General features: G+C 47.2%; 1 protein-coding gene across 1 annotated transcript; it reads left to right on the plus strand.

The window, feature by feature from the left end:
* The first annotated feature begins 1577 nt into the window (after positions 1-1577).
* Positions 1578-20286, plus strand: BOK (BCL2 family apoptosis regulator BOK). Its single transcript, XM_050308316.1, has 5 exons — positions 1578-1862; positions 2704-3062; positions 6905-7033; positions 14629-14792; positions 19134-20286. The coding sequence occupies exons 2-5, from the start codon at positions 2840-2842 to the stop codon at positions 19257-19259; spliced, it is 642 nt and encodes a 213-aa protein (XP_050164273.1). The 5' UTR covers positions 1578-1862; positions 2704-2839; the 3' UTR covers positions 19260-20286.
* The last annotated feature ends 1593 nt before the right edge of the window (positions 20287-21879 follow it).

Here is a 21879-nt window from a genome sequence, read left to right on the forward strand (position 1 = left end):
CCACTCTGCAGGGAAGGGCTGGGTTAGGGGTGGGCAGTAGCACAGGATCTCTGGAGCCTTGATTTCAGCATCTATGGGATGGGTCTCTGTCTATATTTAAATTTCAGGAAGGCTGTTGGATAAAACCAGATTTCTGAGAGAATCTTTGAGCAAACACGTCTGATGCTGGACAAGCACAGTCACTGTTGCCATCTTACCATTATCACATCGAGCTGAGCTGAGGTCCCAGCTGGCTACCGCTGCATACATGTACCTTTCCTTAACCCTGCTCCTTTCCCAGAAAAAGGCAGCTCAGAAAGAAGATCCGTTGCTGCAGGGTATCAGGTACCTCAGCCCTCCCTCCTCCAACACAGCAAAGCAGTATCCTGCAATCCAGTTAATGGCAGCCAACATGCTCTGTGTTAATCTGTGCGTGAGTTGTGTGTTGGATGCTGGCCAGAGTGTTCGATACATCACATAATAAGGCTTTTTCATGCCGTTCTTTTGTTCCTTTTTATCCCTCAAATTTGAGGCCAGCAGTGGTGCAGGTTATACTTGAGGCACTTTTGTGATCAACAACCTTGCAGAGGTGTACTTGCCTCTGTCTTTTCTTGAAGGCAATAAGATCACAACAGTTTTTTCTCACTTCTGTGTTTTGAACATGCCACATACTCAGTTGTTAATCTACAAATTGTTATTTGTTGGGGAGAATTTGTGTTTGGGCTGGTAGAATTTCTTGGCTGCAGGAAACTTCTGTTACTAAAACTTCTTTTGTTTCAAATCATAACACAAAAGGCCAACGTTTGGATGTGGTTTATTGAGATGAAATGGTATCACACATGCACATAGAAGAAAGTTGAGCATTATGGCATCAATACCATAATGTTGCAACAAGAAGTTGATGATGAAATGAATTTATAAATATATTGGAACTAGCTGAAATGTTTTCCTTGAACCTTATATGTTGGTTTTCTTAACATACGGAGATAAAATGGACATGTTCCTGCAAAACACTTCATTCTGGAAAAACTATTTCCTATCAGCAAACCCACTTAATATTTTTTTAAACTAGACTACTCGTACCTTGGGGAAATGCAAACGCCGCTTGCCTTAGCCCCGAGCTGTGGCTCTTGTTGCTAATCATAAATCATCATAGAATCACAGAATTGTTTAGGTGTGAAGGGACCTTACAGATTATCTATTTCCAACCCCGTGTCATGGGCAGGGACAAAGTCCAAAATGATGGAGGGAATTGAATAGGTAGAACTAACCCATGGTTGAAGTATGACAGCGTGTAATTCCCCCACCTGGCTACCGTATGAAAATGACTGGTCAACTTTGACTCTGCAAAAGCTGCTGTGGGAATTCAGGAGGAGCTGTTCCTGTTTCAGCAGTGCTTTCATCACTGTCTGTTACGTGGAGTAACCTGGTCCAGAAATTATGCTCTCGCTCTCACCCCAAAGTCGTGGGTTTCCTTGAACAAAGCCCAACAAAGAAAAACAAAGAACCTCCTTAAGAGAGAAGAAAGGGGAGGAGAAAACGTCTCTCTCTGGCTGTAGCAACCCCACCTCCCGGTTATTTCATCTTCCTTACAAGGCTAAAGCCAGAAGCTTTCCTCTGTGCCTGAGTCCCTTAAAAGCAGGAGAGCAAGCCCCAAGAATCCCAGTGGAGTGCAGCCAGGATGCAGGGCTGACAGAAATGGGGAAGGAGGCACTGGCGTGAGCCCTGCAGAGAGCACAGCAGAGGAGGCTGGTGCTCTCCAGAGAAGTGTGACAGTAAGCTATGAATCCTAAACCAGGTATTCAGTGATGCAGATCTTCTAAAGAAACGTGAAACCAAACCCAAAAAGAAATCACTGAGGGGGAAAAAGTGCAACACGAGAGGTAAATATATTTTTCCTTGGGATAAACAGAAATGACTGGCTTTATTTTGTTTGAAAATCATCATTGTAAGTAGGTGTCTGAAACTGCAGACTGAAAAAATGCATTTACTAGCATTTGAATAAAGACTGGTCTGACTGAAATCAGCACTGGGTTAAAAACTCGGATGAATTGAGATGACTGAAGAAATTTTGAAGTTGTTCTTTTTAAAACTTTGTAAAAATCTACTTTTCTGTTTTGCTCTCTCTGCTACTCCTAGGGGTTTTCAAGAAGTAGTATGCACGTTGCTTTGGGGAAAAAGAGTGGCAGAACCAAAACCTAAACTGAGAATGTGGTAAACTGTCTCTATTGAAACATTCCAAATTTCCCATACCCCTGTTTTTGCAATAGTGCCATTTCTTCAGAAAGATCCATGACCTACTGAGCTGGAATGTCTATTGACATCTGGTTGAGGTAACTGTAGCCGGTATTTGGGATTATTTTTTTTTTTTCCAGTTTAATTGAAACAAGCTGAGATTGTCTACACATTCTATGAATTGTTCCCACACTCTGACCATGTGGTCTCTTTGACGGGTAATTCTAGAACTGCCAAATCTGAACTGGAAAAGAGAAAATACCTTGAGAGTTCAGAACTGCAGCCCTTCCATGCTGCAGCTCTGACCATGCTGACAGGATTCTAGAAGGGAAGTCAGAGTGGCCAAAAGATGAAGGACTTTGCTCCTTTTCTGTCAGATGGACCGGGACAAATGTGATACTACTGACTTTAGTGTAACTGTATTCTTGGGCTTCTGAGTTACATCTTTGCTGCGATGCTAGAGGACTTACAGATGCTTTTATTCACCAGGTAAAATGAAAAACTGGCCTGTGGAGAAGAGCTGCTGGGAGTTGTGACAAACTACGAGATCGAGGGACTGCTCATCAAAGGCACTGGCTCAGCCTTCCAGCCAGTGCGTGCAGAGGTGTGGGTTCAGAAGTTGAGGATGGAAGTGCTGCATCGTTCCTCAGTCTTTGCTGCAGAAGTGATGGAGGTTTTTGACAGGTCTCCCACGGACAAGGAGCTTGTGTCCCAAGCCAAGGCTCTCTGCAGAGACTACATAAACTCGAGGCTGATTCGGGCGGGTGTCAGCTGGAGCAAACCCGAGTACAACGTCCCGGTGCCTGGGGGTAAGCTGGCCGAGGTGTCCACCATCCTGCTGCGACTGGGTGAGTCCCTGCCGGCACGGGGGGGAACTGAAACTTTGTGGAGCAATTTGCACCAGACTAAGGTTTCTGGAAGAGGCTTTTCAAGTGATGATATAGAGGATTTTCTTTGCTTTTCTGCTTGGGGCGTTTAGTTTTGGTTTTGGTGATCTTCCCTAAACAGCTCTTTTGCTTGGGTTTCCTCAGTCCCTTGGAGCATTGCTCAGCACAGGGTTTCTGCAGAGCTGCTTTTTTCTGAGGACTTACAACAACTCAAAATCATGGTGTGGTCCAAGAAAGCCCAACAGCAAACTAATTCTGTCTGCACAGGACTCCAGCTGTGTAACAGTTCTCACAGTACTTCCAGCAGTCTTTCTCAGCTGGGCATTTTAGGTGGTCTTGTAGTGTTTTCTCCAGACCTGAGTGACTTGGCTGCCGTGATGCAATCCAGCAACCGAGCCTGGCGTCTAGTAGGGCACTGCTGCCTCTAGACTTGGGCTTCAGCAGTAGCTCACCCAGATGCAAGGACCTTTGCTTTGGAGGTAGCTGGCTTACAAAGTGTACACTGGAGATTTTATGAAAGCTGCTTTTGAATGACAGTGTGTTTTTAATTTTCTTTCATCTATCCTAATCATTCCACAAGACCTGAGTTTCTTGCTTTTTGCTGGAGCAGGGAGGAGTTTGGCTGATGTTGCCTGTCATATGGTGCCATTTGGTGCCCCCCTCATGGCACAGCAACTGCGGGGGCTGCAGGGAGAGCAGTCTGAAGGTCAAGCCTGAAGGCTGTGATTTGAAGACATGCTCTAGAGCTGTGTGTGTACCAGGAGCACCCTCTAATGCTGTCAGTTGCCTGGCTTTTTGTTTTGGGTTATAGCATCCTGTGTGCTCAGGTCTAGCTGCTTTGTCTTTTGGGATCCCAGCACCCTCATTCTTGCAGGTTGCTTCCAACATCCCTCTTTGCCTGCAGGCTGGTGTTTTAGTTCACATCTGGCTTGGAAACTACCACCAGCATTTGCATCTGATTTAATTACACCAGAGTTCAAATAAGTCTGGTGAAATAACCTTTAGCTGGGCCTAGCAAACTCAGGACCAGGGCTGGTCTCCCCACTTTCTCCCATTTCTACCTCTGTTTGAGTTTCTTTTTAAGGCATAGCTGTCTTTCTTTTAATTGACTTTTTTTTTTTATTATTTGTTCTTTTTCACTTTTTCTTTCCTATGCTGACTTCTGTTTTTGTTTCCAGTCGTTGTTTGATCTTCGGGCAATTTTTTTTGTTGTTGTTCTGTCAATCTCACTGCTTTTTTGTCCTCCCTTTCTGCATGGGTTGAGGGTTGAGATTTATTTGCTTTCAACCAGATCTTCTGTGGGTGGCCAGGAATATGTTAAAGGGCAAGCAGGTGGCACACTGGATCTGAAGGCGTCTCCTGGATGACTCTCCTGTTACTTATCTACGTCCAGATGGAAAGATTTGGCTGATAGTCCTTGGAATTTGGCAGCTTCTCTGAGCAAATCTGTTTGGAGAGTGCCATGTGGTACCTTTGCAACAAGAAGGGTGAGCAGTTCCTCCTCATTAGGATGAAGAGTTTTTTCTGTCCTGTTTCTTCAGAAACTCCACTTGCCACATGGCCCATCCCTTTCTTTTCCCCTTTGCTGCTCTCACCAGCACAAGTCTGAGTGGTATCCAGCCGCTTGCCAGGAATGGTAGTCCTTAGCCACTTCCTAAGCAGTGCAACAAGCCAGGCCAGTTTTTTCTGCTGTAATAGTGCTGAGAAGCCTGTGGAGATGAGAAGCTGGAGTATTTGTTAGCTGCCTTGGATGTAGAGAGTCCAATGAACTGACTGATGGGCCAACAGGGGTGCTGGCAATCCAGTTGCGGTCTTGGGGAGCGAGAGCCCATTAGCTCAGTGAGGCTTAGCAGATAATTAGTGCAATTAATGAGTCAGAAGTGGTAAAACCTAAAAATGATGTGGCCAAATGAGGCACCCCAGACCAAACTGCTGTGTGTGTCAGAGCTCTGGTTTATCTGAACTTGTATTTCCTCTGGCCAAGGCCCAGGGAAGCCCTTTGACCACTGCAATGAGCTTCTGCGAATGGGAAATGTCACTGCTTCACTGCTGACTTCTCCATAATCACTGGAGGAAGGAGGAGAAGCCCCAGAATTGCTCTAAATGTTGCAAAGTCAGACATCTGAACAAGGGCACTGAAGATCAGCACCAATGTAACGTGCTGCAGGAGAGGTCCTGGGACTGCTGCTGGGACAGGGAATGCTTTCCCTCCCCAGATGCTCCTGTTTGCCCTGTGCCTTGCTGTAGGGTGGGGCATGTGTGCCTCCAAACAGACCCTGATCTCATCTGGGGCCTCCAAGCACTGCTTATTAGAAGCTGCAACAATGGCAGGCTACCAAGTGCTGATCCCAGCCTCCCGTGCCTCCCTCACAGCTAACTAGGGCTATCCCCATTTCCTTACATTTACCAGGAAGCCTTTGTGCTGCCTGTGAGGGGAAAACAGCTGTTGAGTAGTGCAACTAAGGTTTCTTCTTATCGGGGCTGACCATGTGTTGGCAGGATTTCCTCTTGCCGTTAGGCTGGGACAATCCCATACTCAGAAAGAGCCAGGAGAGCTCAGCTGTGGAATTCTGTAGAGCTAGGTTTTGACTGTGCTGAGTGCCAGTTAAATGAATTAAGGATCAGTAGCTAATGACTCTGGAACAAGCTCCTGATTGCAGTGGCATCTTCCTTTTTAGCTCCCATATAAATGAAATTTTGAGGAGGATCAGTTGCCCTCTGGCTGGGACAAGTCACCTGGATCTTGCAGTGGGAGGTAAAGCTTTTGGGATAGCTCTTCCTTTTCCCAGAGCACCCTTGTGCAGAAGAGCACAGTGTGTCCTAAATCTAAGTCATAGGACTCTCTGTGCACAAAGGACCTTGATCTTATGTGATGTGTCGTGTCATGCTCCTGCAGCAGCCATGAAACCTTCGTTAAATATCCATGATCCCCTATAGAGAGCGAAATTCCTTGGTTGTTTTGCTACAGAGGAAAAGCTTTACTTTTATTTCCCAAGCTCCATTGCTCAGTCCTGTGGGAGAAGGTTCTCTGTTTGTCCTTAGTAATTCCATCTTGGTCGTCAAGCTGGCCTGACACCTCCAGCCATTTCCCAGCTGGGGAAAAAACAGTCTGGAGGTGAAAGCATATGTCTGTGCGTGTCAGGAACCTTGCTGCTGAGGAGTCAGGCATGCAAATGAACATCACTTTAACCATTTGGAGGAGAGAAAGAACTCCAGATCAGTGCTCTGCCTGTGTGAGTGTAGAACAGCTGAGCTGAGAGCCTCTTTGCTCAATTAATGTTGTGCAGCTCTGGGTGAATCCTTGGCTTTCATCAGCCTCCAGCATTCTTGAGTTGCTCTCATTTGCTTTCAGGCATTTTTGTACACGCCTGATGGGGTGCTGGGAAAGGGCGTATCTCTCAAAAGCTTACATGGATGTGCATGCCTCTTTCTCACTTCTGAAATAAAATGAGAGGGCTTTGCTTATCTGGAGACTGTCTCCGGTGTTGAAGGAAAGCCAGGCAGCCAGCCTGGGAACAGCATTTCAGGGATTACTGCAGCTACACCACTGACACAGGGCCATGGGCTGTCCCCACTCTGTTTAGAAGTGCCAGGCACAGGGGATATTGGGAAAGGAGGGTGCAGGTGGTAGGGAACTGCATCTAAATGACCCTAAGCACTCTACTGCCTGCTTAAACTTGGGTGGAGCTGTGGTTCAGTCTGTTTGGCTGAAGGGATCTGTGGGGTGGCCCTAGGCGTAGTTCCTACAGGATAAGAGCAGGCCTTGGTGTTGTGTGTGCTGACTCCTGGCTGTTTGTTCCCAGGGGATGAGCTGGAATACATTCGCCCCAATGTCTACCGGAATATTGCCCGCCAACTGAACATCTCGCTGCACTCGGAGACGGTGGTGACAGACGCCTTCCTGGCAGTGGCTGCCCAGATTTTCACTGCAGGTAATGTACCTGGACACATACACAGACAGGGCTGGGTGGAAAAGAACAGGATGGAGCCACCTGTCTCAAAGAAGGCATGTTTCTGGGATAGCCTGCAAGGTGGAGCCTGGTTTCTGAAAGGGCTGTGGGCAGTTTGGCAGTGTGCCCTGCTTTAATGATTTAATGAGAGCTCCTCTCAGCTCTGTTCTGGCAGGGAAATGCCCTGTGTTGTTATATCCTCCCAGCAGGTTCTGGCTCATTCTAGAAGGCACCTCCTGCCCTTCCTCGATAGGAGGTGGTGTTACCTCATCGCATGGGTAGGTCACTCATTCCAAGCTCCTTTGCTCACCATTGGCAACTGCAGAAGATTCATTGCATGGGAGTCTCCCTTGTTCCAGCTCATGCTGCTGATGCTGGGAGCCAGAACCAACTCATCACAAGGAAGTTCCTCTCTTCCTGGCTTCCTTTCCCACAGCAATAGCCAGAGCTGCAATGGAGTCTGATGTTTCTCCTTTCTCATATTGGTAGAGTCTTGGCCCTGAAGGCTTTTCCAGATGGGCAGGTGCTTTGAACTTTCTCCCTGATTAGATGCTGCTGCTGTCAGGCTGGTTCCAGCAATGATGGTCAAAAGCAAAAATACACCCTCTGCTGTGTTCCTGCAAGGGAACCTCAGCCTCCCCTGGAAACAGTCCCTGCCAGTGACTGGAAATGCAGCCTGTGGGAACTGAGGGAAGAGAAACCCTTTACACAGACATTTGTGTCAGGCAGGTCCTGACATTGTCCTAGGTTTTCTGCAATGTCTTGTGTTGTCTGTGGAAGGACAGTAGATCTTAGAGACTGGAAACAAAACCAAAAATAAAAGGAAAAACAACCAAAGATAGCAACTTGCATAGCAGTGTTAAAGCACTGGAACCAGTGACAATGACCTGCCAAGTGTCACAGGACGCAGTGACTCTTGTCACATTGGGAAGAGTTACTACAGTATAGAAGTCCAGGCTTCTGTTGTACTTTCAAACAGGCTTCCTCACTTAAAACCTTTTTCTCTTCACAATCAGCTGTGCTGCTTTTTGCAGAACCACTGCCACCCTGGAGAAGCCTTGAAATGGAGAAGGTGTGAAGTGTGTTGTGGTGGAGAGAATGGATCCTCCCTAGAATCACAGCAATGGCAAAATAGATCTCCAAGAGGGACTGCTCAGGCAGGGCTCCTGGCAGGTCAAGGAGGGCAGATTTACTCTGAGTTAGGGGAAACTGATGCTGTGTCATGGGAAATTGATGGAACTGGATTGGGTGGCTAGTCCTGCAGCCCTCAGCAGCCTTTCAGAGATGCCTGGGATGCAGAGTGCCTTTTCACAGGGCTGGCCTGGGAGGTCCTGTGAGCTCAGAAAGCAAGAGCTGGGCAAGTATAGCAGGAATGTCTGAGTGTGGCTGTGTTCAAAGGGCAGGTGCCCTGTCTTGTCACTTGGTGCTGAGCTTTACTTGCTTAAAGGATTACAGAAAAACAAGGGTCAGGTATGTGCATTGCAGGTGAGTAGGTGATCTTCTTAGATGACTAGAGCTGACTGCATCAGAACTGGCCCACCTCCAGAGCTGAAGTGACACAGGGACCTAAGCCAGAAAGGTGGATGGCTGCAAGTGGAGCAGGCTGTGTGTGCTGCTATGCTGCATAAACATGACGCTGGGGAGAAAGCCCTGCTGCCTTCTAGGAATCCTGCCCTCAATGCATATTGACAAATTCATTGAGAGCTGCATTTTTTGGTGCTCTTCAACTTCTCAGCTCAGGAGGCAAACGCAAGGCATGGATGGTTTAAAATTAAAGCTAGGAGTCATAATTCTTGGTACCAAATCCTTGGTTTTCAGGGTAGTAAGAATGGAATCTGAGCTCAGCCCTGTGAGGCTGGCAATGCTGGAGACTTTGGGAGCATGGTAGAAACCCAGGCTCAAGCTCTGTTACCAGTGCTGCACCTTGTCTGGGGACACCGTGCTGCAGAAATGGCTGGCAGTGGGATGGCTGCACAGGGGGCGGATTCAAACCTTCCCAGTGCTCTCTATGCCTTGTTTTTATTTCTTTCTCATCTCTGCCACTCTGCTGGGGGTTGTGTATTCAATTCAACTTGTTATTGTGATTTCTCTTGGTAGAAGTTGCTGAAGGGCAGAGGAGTATGCTGATTTTTAACATTCCTGGATCCTACTGCAGTCTCAAGACTCAGCATTTAATGCTAAATCCAGCAAATCAGAGTTGGCTGTGACAGCCAGACACTCATTCCTTACTTTTTTTTTCATAGTTCAGAGGAAAGAGGCTCTTATGGAGCAAAGGAAACCAGACACTCAAGTTCTGTCTGAGTTTTCATGCCAATTACCAAGGGCTAAACCATCTCAGGCTGTTTTTCACTGTGCAGTTAATTAAGAAAACAGCTACAGTCTGGCACTGCAGTGCCTAGACAGCCTGGGGAGCCCCAGTAGTCACTCACAATGCCTTTCCAGCAAGAGAGTGGGGGATTTTGATCCTTTCTTGATGGAGAGATTTTCTCCTTAATCTTTCACATGTCTATCTTCCACACTCTAGTCTGGTTTTGAGTCTTAACAGTGTAGCTCTGGCTGTGCTTGTTCCTGTCCCTGCTGTCTACGAGTCTTGACTAAGCCCTGGGCAGCCTGTTGCAATGCCTGACCACCCTTTCAGTGAAGGAATTTTTCCTAATATCCAATCCAAACCTCCCCTGGGGCAACTTCAGGCCATTTCCTCTTGTCCCGTTGCTTGTCATCTGGGTGAAGAGACTATGGTAAAGGTCAAGCTGTATTTTGCTCCCCTGTTTCCATGCAACCCATTAGTTCTTCAGGGTGAGGAGAGCTCATCTGTGTGGAGATGTGCACCTCAGAGCCCTGATCTGCTTTGGATGGTGAAGGATCTGCAGCAGCATCACCTCTGCGATGTTACCATCAGTTCTGCTGTGTGCTCCAAAGTTGCTCTGCAGGCAGCAGGAGACTCTCCCCTGACTTAACAGGCTGTGAATTGGGGCCTAGCTGAGCTGACATTTACATTAGCTGTTCAAATTAATCCCAGAAGGAAGGGGTCACTTGGTGGAGAAACAAAAGTAGAAAAGGGGCAGGCATTTTCTTTTCCTAAGGAAACAGTCCCCTGCTGTTTGTAAGAGCTGCTAGGCTGGTGAAAGACTGGATATGGCACTCAGTGCCACGGTCTGGTTGACAAGGTGTTGTTAGGTCACAGGTTAGACTCCAGGGTCTCAGAGGTCTTTTCTAACCTAGCTGATTCTGTGATTCTGGGGTGGAACAAGATGAACTTTGAGTTCCCTTCCAGCCCAAACCATTCTGTCATTCTATGGAATGCTGTTAGAAATGTACCCTACTGCTCCCTCATTGCTTAGGCCTTAAGACTAGAGCTCCCTGCCTTGTGCACATCTCTCTTGGCTTCTTTCTCTCCACCAAAGCATATTGTGTCTGGCTGTATTCTTCCAGCTGTTGAAATGTAGCACTGGATCATGTTTCTTTTAGGTCTGACTTGCAAGTGAGGCTTTGATGCGGAGTGGAGCAGAGGGAAGTTTATTTGAGTAACCTCGGGTAGTGTGGTGCTCTGAGACCGCACAGCCATGTCTCATGGCTTCTTGAGCTCTCCCCTGGGGCAGGCAGGCTCATATGAGCAGGAACACTTTCAAGAGCACTCCTCTCCTGCTAATTCATTTTCCCCTGGGCTTGCCAGTGTTTACATACTTTCAGCTCCATGGCTGGCCTTGAGTCTGTACCTTGTATTTCTTATTTTTTATAATGCCTTCTAAGCAGCTCTTCACTTTTTCCATATCCTTTTGTTCCATCTCTGTGAGCAGAAGTTTTGGAGCTTTCTCTGTTTTGATCATTCCCTTCTGGACCAGTTTTCCTTTCCCTGTTGTTGTTAGCTCCTGTGTGTGCTAGTCCACACAGTAGGAAGGCCTATGAATGGATTGTCTTGCCTGGTGATGTGTGCCCATTTCACCCAGCATGGATGGCAGCCAAGCCTTTTGAGGAATTTGGAGCAAGATGATGTGTCTTCACTGCTCATGCACTGGCCAGATGCAATTCCAGCTTATCCTGAGGGATGCCTCACACTAATGTCACCCTGAAGCTGGCCTGAACATCGTGAGGGACAGAGGCACTGCCCTTTCAGTAGACTGTGCTCCTCTGCCCCTTCCAAGGGAGTCCTTGAGAGAGAAAAGTTAATGGAGCTGGTGTCCTGGGAAAGTGCAGAGGAGGGCTGCTGAGGCACGTTCCCCTGTCCTGTCCTGTTTGGGGCTGGATGGCTGCTGGAGCCCTCCTGGGCAGGGGGACCGGCCACAGGCCCAGGTGTTGGAGGTGTCTGCTCTTCCCTTGTTTCAGGGCTCCCCTACATCAGGTGAGAACAAGAGCATAAGCTGTGTCCTGCTTTTGCAGGTGAGGAGCCCAGCCAGCTGTCTCCATCTTCTGGCTCCAGCAGTGACAATAGACATATGAAAATCAGGAGGCAATTTCCTCCCCACCCCCCACCCCCATGGCCTGGTTGTGCTGGTAACAGGAAAAGCAGACTGAAAGATTGGTTTGACCCTGATGGACGTGCTCTGGGGAGAGGATGTGACCGCCAAGCCCTCCACATCCATCACCATGATAAGCATTGGCCAACAGCTCATCCTCTTTCTGCTGCCCAGTGAAAGGGAGAGGGGTTCTCTCCATGTGCCAGGGAACCCCTCACCTTGTGCAAGTCCTGCAGCAGGTGCCACTATGGAACAACCTTGGCATGGAGGCTGGAGGTGAAGGGCTTCCTTGCCCATCCTCCCTGGACTGATGTGTCTTAGAGTAAACTGCTTTCCTGTGTGCTGGGGAAGTCATGGGTCTCTTGAGCCTTTATCTTTCATTGGCTGTGGATGCACTTTTCTTCTGTTGGAAAGAGAAACTTGGGTTTAAAACTTAAACAAGACTGCAGCTGTCTTTCTGTACCAGAGTGACCTCAGCCCTGTCAGTCTTCATTACTTCCATGTAAATATCTCAGAGCTAATGGACTTGCTTCAGATACTTAAAGAGTGCGGTCAATAAAAACTTGGGAATAAGCCAGTGAACTCTTCCCTGGAATTTTGGGTAACTTTGGTTCATGAAACTCGAGCTTTAAGGATCCATATTTTTGCAGGGATGGAGAACTGTATAACTGACTTACACTAAAGCTGAGTATAAGCCTGTCCCAGAGATATCATCAGCAAGGTGTGTAACCCCTTAAAACCCCTTTCATTAGGTAGAGACATACCTGCACTGGGACTCTTTCTTGCTGGGAGAACCCCTCTGTCTAGTGTTTTCTCATGTGGTTTCATAGTCTCTGGCTCGTTCTGCTGGCTGTCATGGTGACACACAATGTGAGAAAGGCAGATAAATAGTGTGAATGCCACACAGGCAGTGAACTTCCTGAGTGACAGCTCCAGGGAAGGGACACTGCAGGGCTTGCTCGGCAAATAAAGCCAAGACAAGAATAACAGTCGCTTTAGTTGTATTAATAACTTCCTCTGATCTCGGGGATAGTGCTGGGGAGGAACAGTATCACAGGGGACACCGAGCTACTGCTGTCACTCTTGCTGCAGAGCCTCACGAAAGGATCATCTGTAGATTTTGATCTTACATTAGTCATGAGTGAAAAGTGGCTTTTTTTGGAACGCTGAATAGATTTTCACCAGTCTAACAAGGTATTCCTGTGGCTGACATTTGAAGAGTTCTTCTAAAGTTTAGTACTTTTTTTATTTAGGGAAAGAAAAGAAAAGTGATTCTTAAAGGTGTTAGTGTGAGTGTCCCTTTTGAGTCACTAAGTGGAAGAACTGTGGAAATGCTCTGAAATCTGCATGTTTTTTGAGGAAAATGGGGTGCTCTGCTGCAGTGAGAACACCTGTGAGGAGGCTGGAGCACCATCCCAGAGATGGGAGTGCCTGGGGATCTGAGAGTGCAGTAAAGGAAAGAGAGAGACTCTTCACCCCATTTAAACTGTATTTTTGCTTGCTGAGCACATCCAGTTTTCTGATGGTGCGTTTAACCCCTCCAGGCGAACAAATCTTTCCATCCTCTCACCTGTTTTCTTTCTCGTTGCAACCCTGTAGAACAGTTCTGTGTGGTTTTTAAATACTGGAACTTCACCAGGCTTCTGCTATGTTTGGGAGAGACCTTGGACAGATTCCATAGAGACCTAACATTGTAAAATACTTCACAGTATGCTTGATAAATATGGCTATTCCAGATAAGAAAGCAGGGGAGGAATTCAACTTCCTAGCCAATCCAAAGGAAATCCATGTGCCATTGTGCAGTGGTAGTTCTGCATGGGAGCAAAAGGGTTGCATTTCCAGATCACTGGTCCTGATAAAAGCCTGATGAGAGACAGCTGGCTGTGATGTTTGAGCATAAAGAGTTTATGCCCAGTGGTGCTGGTAAAGCGTGGGGGAGACCCCAGGAAGTTGGGTGGTACCCAGAGCTGAGCTCAAGCGCCTATCATTAGCACTGACAGGAAGATGACTGCTGCTGTGACAATTTCCATGGAGCTCTTGCTGTGGGCAAGTCAGCCTGGCAGGAAGTCTGTCCTCTGGGAGATTGAATAACTGACTGACCCTCCATCCCTGCACTGCCCTCAGTGGGGTAGGATAGGCAGTGTTAAATATTGTAGGCAGAGTGGCCAGATTCTTAAAGCTACCAGTTTTTCAGGTGGAGACTGAGGTGTACTCCTCACGTAGAGGAGGATGCCAACACTGATCAACAGCTTCCTCATGAGGGGAAGAGGAAGGACAGGCACTCTGCTTTCTGGTGACAGGACCCAAGGGAATGGCATGAAGCTATGTCAGGGGGGTTAGATTGGGTATTAGAAAAAGGCTCTTCACCTAGAGGGTGGTTGGGCACTGGAACAGGCTCCCCAGGGCAGTGATCACAGCCCCAAACCTGCCAGAGCTCAAGGAGTGTTTGGACACGGCTCTCAGGCACATGATGGGATTGTTGGGGCTGTTCTGTGTAGGACAGGGGTTGGTCTTGATGATCCTTGTCTGTCCCTTCCAACTCAGGATTCTATGAATCCTACATTCCAGCTGTGATTCTGTGAACCCTCTTGACCCTGTACCTTTGCCTCTCTTTTTTGCTTTTGTGCCATGGAAGAACTGAAGATGCTTATCTCGTGTGCTTTGCGTGTCACGTTGGGACAGTTTTCTCTAATCTAGAAAAAGGGTGTTAAAGAGTTGTTCTGATGGCAAAAACCCCATGTTGTTCAAACTATTTCAATTCCATCACCTCCTGTGCAGCATGTGCGTGGCTGGGAGCCAATGGCAATGCAAACCATGGTGGTGCACTTCTTCTCTGCCCTGCTGGTGCCTTTGGGCTGCTTTTCCCAAAGCTGTTCCCCCAGTGCTGAGAGGTGGTCAAACCATACCAAGGTCAGATTATTTCATTCTGCCTCTTGGTTTTGGAGAGTTTTCCCCAGTCCTGGTCCCCTAGTATTTCTTTTCCCCCACAGTGGAGAGCACGCAGAACTGTGGCTGCATGCAGGCAGCATGGACATGTTTTAAGAAGAAGAACCATTTCCTTTGGTTATTCAAGACTGAACTCTGTGTGTGTGTAAATCTGAATGACCTTTCTTCTTTTCTCAGGCATAACATGGGGCAAGGTGGTGTCTCTCTACGCCGTGGCAGCGGGGCTGGCCGTGGACTGCGTGCGGCACGCGCAGCCAGCCATGGTTCACACCATCGTCGACTGCTTGGGAGAGTTTGTCCGCAAGACCTTGGTGACGTGGCTGAAAAGGAGAGGAGGCTGGGTAAGAAATGCTGTCTGATCAAATTTGCTTCTGCACGTGCAGACCAGAGAACATCCCGATTAATGAAAGTGGGAGTGTCCCCACTGCAGCTTTATGCTGAAAAGACGGTGTGAAATTCTCTTCCACAGCCCTGTGGTCACCTCTGTCCTGCTGACACCTTGTTAGACTTAGCTCTGTTACTGGTCCTACCCTGTGTAGCTGAGCCAAGATAATTCAATCCTGGCCCACCAGCACCTATTCCTGATCTTCTCTGGACCTAATAGCCAGTCACAGTCAGAGACTGCAAATAGGGGTCATTTTAGTGAGGCCCTGGCACAGATTGCCCAGAGAAGCTGTGGCTGCCCCATCCCTGCAATTGTTCCAGGCCAAGTTAGACAGGGCTTGGACCAACCTGGTCTAGTGGAAGGTGTCTCTGCCCTAGGCAGGTGTTTGAACTAGATGGTCTTTAAGGTCTCTTCCAACTCAAACCATTCTCTGATTCTCTTGTCCAGCTGTTTTCCAGAAACTAAAAAAACCAAGGCTTGCCAACTTAATTCTCCTTTCACCTTTAAGCATCTGATTTCTTTGGTCTCTATACCCAATGGGAGCACTGGCTCCTGTGGAGGATTGTTCAGAGTAAGAACTTTACTTTGGTCTTGTGGAATAGCCAGACACCTTTCCAGTGGCTTCCCCAGCAGACTGGAATGACTGGCTGGCAGCTGGGTGGTGCACGTATGTACCAGGTTCCGTGTGCCTGTCTGGCAGGGGCATGGACACTCCTTGGAGCGATAGAGCCCAAAGTGCTTTGGTGTGCTGCCAGGAAGATGCTGCCTGGAGGTAAATACTGCCCTATGACACCACTGAGTTCATGGGACATCTTGTTCCCAAGGCATGTGCTGTTTCCAGACAGCCTCAGCAGCAAATTCCCTCTTTTCCAAGAGGTGAAATTTATTCCTGAGCCGTCAGGAAATAGTCAGGCACTTCCCACCCTCACCGACCCGGGGAGTGGGGGGGACGTCTTTTCCCAAGCTGAGTATTGCTCCTCTGTGCTAAGACTTCCCAAGTGTGCCTGTAGCTGGTTCAGTCACCTGATTTCTCCAGGAGTGAAGGCACCTTTTTTGGTGAAGAGCAGCTGGGAGAGTAGCATTGTTCTGGTTTTGTATCCCTTTGTGCCCTTTTGTATCCCTTTGTATCCCTAAGTGCCAATCCTACCTTAAATCATCCCTGCCCTCTCTGAAACTGTGTCACCTTGAGGCCAACTGACTCAGGTGACTGTTTGGTTGGGCTAAAAGTAACCTTTGATTTGAATGCCCTGATCTATTCCGTTTTGCATCCACACAACTAATTCTGCCGAGGCAGGTAAAGAGGATATCCTGGGATTAAGTAGCACTGTTCCTGCCTGTGAATACCTGTCCCTGCCTCAGTGTTATTTGAGTCTTACTTTAACTTTGTACCTGTAGAGCTGCTTGAAATGTGTTCTCTGAAACAGTTTTTCCTTTGGAAAAGATCCAGTTTCATTAAAATGGAAATGTTGCGTAGGAACTTGTCTCCTTCTGGTTTCCAACTATTTTTTTTCTTTGTTTTGATAAAACTTGCATGTTCTGATAAGTTAGCATCTTGTTTTAAGTTTTGTATTACTTCATTAGAGTTCAAAACAAGTTGTTTGGATAGTTCCAAAAGGATATTTTTGGAAAGTTTGTCACAAAGCAGACAAGCTGCAAAACAAGCTGTGACAAGGGGCTATTTGCCCACCAGAAATGAGGGGCCCTTCAAGTCTGGGGGAAAGCTACTAATCATCTTGTCATCTTGTGCTGTGCTTCCCTGAATGTTCTTCCTCTTGATCTGCAGGCACTGCAGCAAGGTATTTCCCAGCCCTTGTTCACTAAGAGGCCAGACCAAACAACTCTGTGATGGGGACCCTGTTGCCTACTGCCTGGCCTAGCTGGTGTTAGTTTGTCTTGGCACAAAGTCCTTGTTTCCCCTGTGCACATGGCTCCCATCAGCTCAGATGGAGGCTGCCAAGAGTAACCACTGTGCCCTGAGCTGGTCCAGAAAAGCCACTGTGGAGACCTTGGAAAGGCATATGAAATTCTCCCCTCAGCAGCAGGTTCCCACACTGCTTCCACGGGGTGGAGAAGACCCTACCCCACAAAACCCAACTCAAACCTCTTCGGAGGAATGAAGAAAGTTTGAACCTTTGAGGCATCATCTCTTCTTGTGGAGAGTTTGCAGCCTCAGTAGTGTCTTTACAGTAGAATAGGAAAATTTTAATTTTCTTAGCAGCATTTGCTACAGAGCAGTGCATGTGACTCGAACTTGTTTGAACAATTAATACAGAAGATCAAACTGCTTTTGCAGCAGTTTATCAGTGCCTGACAAGGCTCAAAGACCTGCTTTATTAAGTCACTTTGAAGTTTTCAATTCCAGTGCCTTATCAGGTATGCTTGATTTGGATAAGAGCAGCTAAGGCAATTGTTATACAGCTGTGCAATTTTGCTTATCTAAGCAAGCCCCATACAAATTTGTAAATGCTTCTGAGTGTAACTCCTCTTGGTTAGAGCAGTGAGCCCACTGTCTTTGGGAGAACATAGCAGGGCTTTAAGGAGTTCACATTTTCTCATCTGGCAGTTAACCCTCTGCAGCTGTAATCAACCCAGTGTGCATATCTGGGCCCTTTACAGGCTCACATGAAACACTTAAGTCCTTCAGAGCTTATGTTTCTCATGGATCAGGTACCCTAACATACATGTTCAGACAGGTACCTGCATGTCATGACTTCTTCTCGACTAAAGGCACAGCTTGACACATCTTTGTCTTAAACATGACACTGTGCAGGTTGCTAAAATTGAACAGGCTGAATCAGTTCAGACTTTTTTCAAATGCAAATAGGGTGAGTGTGCTAAGCCATCTCTGAAAGTATTCAGGGACACCCACTTTGCTTTCCTCCACAGAACAGATAAAGTACCTACAATCACCGGTACCACACTGCAGCATCTTCTGTTAGCTGCCTTGGCTGTGTGCTACGTTTGCTCATGTTTTTTTGCTATAAGCAGCAGTATTTCCACACCTTGGTGCTGACTCAGCTTCCTCCTGTCATCCTGTTTTTTCCCATCCTTACGTGCCTGTATTCATTCCTCCTGCAGTCTCTGCTTGTCAGTTATTCATGGGCTCAGCATCTCCTGTTGCTCCCAGGAGATCAGTGGAGCGGGGAGCTGCATCATGCCAGCCTTCCAGACACTGTGGGGGAGGAACTGCTGGAAAACATGGCTGCTGTCATCAGAGCTTTGGTCTGTAGATGACAAAGGGATCAGTTAGTACTGCTGTGCTCACTAACCAGGCACCAGCATTCATTTCTTCAGCCGCCTTTTGCTTCCTTCTAATGATGACCAAAGTTGGTGATGTGGGGCTCACCCATGTCTTCAACACAGGCAGAAGGACTGGAGAAGATTATTGGAGAATTCATCATCTCTCGTGTCCTGTTTTAGGGATGAACATTTCAGGATTTAGAGCCTGTACCCTGTGTTACTCAACCACAGTCCACATCTCCTTGTGCTAGGCTGAAGTTTATCCACAACTCAGTTATATCACTGACAGAGCTTCTAATATTGATTCCTCCACAAGAAAATGCAATTTTCTTTCTATCTTTGTCCTGTTCACTTTACCCTCTGGGTATTTTCCACCTTCTCCTCCCCATGCCAGGTGAGAGCCTGTCTTCATCAATATGCTGGGTTGTTGTTATTTTTTATTCATTGCAGGCCAGCTTCCCTTCTTGTTAACACTTGAAAACAGCTGCCCAAGCGATCTTTGAATCTGGCCCATGTGTCTGAGAGGCACCTCTGCCAGCATTCATATTTCCACACACAAAACTTGCATTGCTTTAGATTTAAATCAGGGGTTGGCTTGCTTGATTGTCTTCCAAAGAAAACACTAAGGCAAGAGAAAAAGTGCAAGCAACTTGAGCTGATATTAAACAGGACAACCTCTGGGAAGCATCTGGCTTTACAGAAAAGGATGGGAATACTGATACTGCCAAAGCTTCCTAGACCTTTCAAACAGGGAAAGAAAGTTGTATTTAGCTATTCAAAATGGAAAATACTGGACAATCTTCCTGTCCAGCACTTCTTTCCTCAGTGGTGGCTGAGAAGGGGGGACACTTTGCCTTGTTGATGGGGAATGAGGAAAGTGTATTTTGCAGGGCTCTTGGGCCTGATTTAATAACTTTTGGTGTGTGGAAGTGTCAGAACAAACTCCTGGTGCTGCAGCAGCAGTGGTGTGGTGCTGTGGGTTGTGGGGTTGGGAGAGCCTGCAGTGGTGGCTGATGTGGGCACCTCTCTCTGACGCTCTCTCTTCCCTCCTCATTAGGCAGACATCACAAAATGCGTGGTGAATACTGACCCCAGCCTGCGTTCCCACTGGCTCGTGGCTGCTGTTTGCAGCTTTGGTCACTTCCTCAAGGCCATCTTCTTTGTCCTGCTGCCTGAGAGATGAGTCCGAGTTGCCAAGTGCAGCCCCCCTTCCCCATCTCCTTCCCCCACTCTGGAAGCAACAAGAAGTGACTGGAGAAGTAATTCCAGATAGGTAACGGCAATTTCTGAAGAGGAGGAAGAGAAGAACCGGGACAAACAAAAGGCTTGTTCTCCTCTCCCTTCATCTAGGAGCAAATCATCAACCATAGTCTCCTTTTGCAGCCACAGGAGCCTCTCTGACCATTAATTCTTTCGAGAACCTTGTTTCCCGGGTAACTTGCATGTGTGGCCTGGCTGTTACCAGTCCCTGAGCATGCTGATGGCAGCCATGTGCACCATGGAATGTCGGATGCCTGTTCCTTACAGCTGTGTTGCATGGTTATGGTAGTGCCAGGCAGAGGGGAGGAGGAAGGGAATATTATTTGAAATGGGGTAAGCAAATAGGAGAGGAGGGAGAGTCCCTCCTTCACTCCATGTGATTCCCCTTTCAGTCCCCAGACTTGCCTTGTGTTAATTCTTGTGGTTACGTTTGTGCTTAAAGTTCATCTCCTTTATCCCTAACTGACTTGCTGGGCTCTGCCCCAGCACAGCATGGTGGGTTTTTAACAGGATAAACCCAAACATTTTGTCAGTAGATGCTTCTCCCTGACATGTGTTGGAAATCGGTCTGAGTGGCCATGTGAGGGGCAGGATGAGAAGGCTGCACGCAATGCAGCACGAGAGTGTGTTTTGTTGACTCCTCTTGCTGAACTCACACACTGTTCAAACAGGAGAAGGAGGGGCAACTCCTTCGAGCAACAACTCGGGATGGAATTTCATCATGAGGAGAAATGGTTTTTCCACTGAGATTTTGTCGAAGCTAAGCATGGAAGTAGGAAGGGCCAAGGGGCATGAGCAGAAGTAGGGAAACAGTAAGTGAACTGGCTGGCATTGTGAAGGGGGTGAGCTGTGGCAGAAGTAGCTGATGTATGTTTCTCTGTTAATCTCCTTGGAAGTACAAATTGAAGTCTTCTTTGTGGCAAACAATAAAAGAAATAGGTGGTGTTTCACTATTGCACAGGCTATTGTGTTTGTTTCCAGAGTTAACAATTCCAAAAAAGGCCAGAACAGTGCAGAGACAAACACTCTGGCCATGCTAAAAATACTTCAGCTTTTCCCCTGGTAGAGCATGTTAACGTGTTAAAACTACAACTCACCCAGTTCATGCCTGGAATTTAACCCATGTTGTTGCCATGTCAGAAATGTGCTGTTTTCACCAACAGATGTGGGGCCTTGCTGACATCAGAAGGGAAAGGCTGTGGAGCCTCTTCTCTGCCAAAGCTTCACGGAGACACCCTGCTCAGTGCCTTGCTCCCAAGAGTGTGGCAATAAACACAGAAAAAAACCCCTTCTGGATTAAGAACATGTGGCACTATGGGAGGTTTTGCTGGGTTTTTTTTCCTGATTTCTCTCCCAAATATTTAGAGAGGTTTTACTCTTCCATCCAGGAGTTACAAATGTGTTTGAGAATAAAGCAAAGCCTTGATTTTTGGTACAATCTGCGGGCAGGATCTCTTCTAGCAGTTATTAGTGCTGTGCTCTGACCAGCAGAAACCCTAGCAGAGGATGTGTAGGGGTTAGATCCTTGCACATTCCTGCTTTTGGCTGCTCTAGCCCTCTGCACTTTGGCTGATGCCTTGGCATATGGGTACCGGGCCCAGCTTTAGCCCTAGTGCATCCCACTGAAGGGTGCTGTATCAGCTTGGTCTACAAGTACGTTATCAGTAGTAAAGCAATTCTTGTGGGTCAAAACCCTTAAAGGGCAGCCTCCCCCAATTCACAATCCCCCAACAAAACCACTCACTGACAAGGAGAGAGCCTTGCATTCTACATCAAAGCTATGTGCTGCCTTTCATAGTGGGTAGGGAGACCTTGGGCTGGGTTATACTGATGAAGTTCCCAGAGTGAATGCAGCTGATGTGCACTGAGGTTGGAGCATTTTTATGTGTGTAAAGCTTGCAGCAGTTCCCCAAATAAACCCAAACTGCCAAAGGAATATTTAATTTTTTTCCTTCCTGACATAATTATACTGGCATTAGGAGTTTTGCTGGCACCTCTTAACAGTTGGGACTTCCTTCGTTAGGTTCTTGGTAGATCCGGCTATGGAAATTTAGGGCAGGTACAGAACACATGGTGAACTACACTAATCACTTTTGAGCAGCAGAGAGAGGATCCCCTCCCATCTGCAACAGAGGCACAAAAAGTTGTCCTAATGGAACCTGTGGAAAAGTAGACTTTGGATTTCTAGATTTGGATTTTCTGGAAGTACCCTGGTTGTGTGCAGACTTTGGCTTGGACAGCTTCACAGCTCATCAAGTCCAGCTTGCCTTATCATGCCTTGTGTTTTATGGAGTGTATGGGAGTTACTGAAGCAGTACAGTCTGACACTGGCACTGGCAAGGCCTCTCTCAATTTAGATGCTGTTTTGAAATGTAATACTTCAGGTTACTGCCTCTTTTTTCAGTAAACTAATGATATCAGAGAGACTACTGAGGAACATAAAGAGTTAAATGTACCAATTAAGTGGATTTAACAAAAAGATAATGACAAGCCAAATAAAGCAGCATTGCTGGAAAGGAATGTGTGTGGGTGGGAAGGGGGTT

The sequence above is a fragment of the Myiozetetes cayanensis genome, unplaced genomic scaffold (assembly GCF_022539395.1).
Source record: "Myiozetetes cayanensis isolate MyiCay16 unplaced genomic scaffold, myiCay2020 scf13, whole genome shotgun sequence".
NCBI classification, from domain to species: Eukaryota; Metazoa; Chordata; class Aves; order Passeriformes; family Tyrannidae; genus Myiozetetes; species Myiozetetes cayanensis.

Bases quoted from the DNA above. Each gene is read 5' to 3' on its own strand.
- BOK (XM_050308316.1), top strand. From the start codon at position 2,840: ATGGAAGTGCTGCATCGTTCCTCAGTCTTTGCTGCAGAAGTGATGGAG. The intron at 7,034-14,628 runs GTAATGTACCTG...TTCTTTTCTCAG, and splicing joins TGCCCAGATTTTCACTGCAG to GCATAACATGGGGCAAGGTG. The intron at 14,793-19,133 runs GTAAGAAATGCT...CCTCCTCATTAG, and splicing joins TGAAAAGGAGAGGAGGCTGG to GCAGACATCACAAAATGCGT.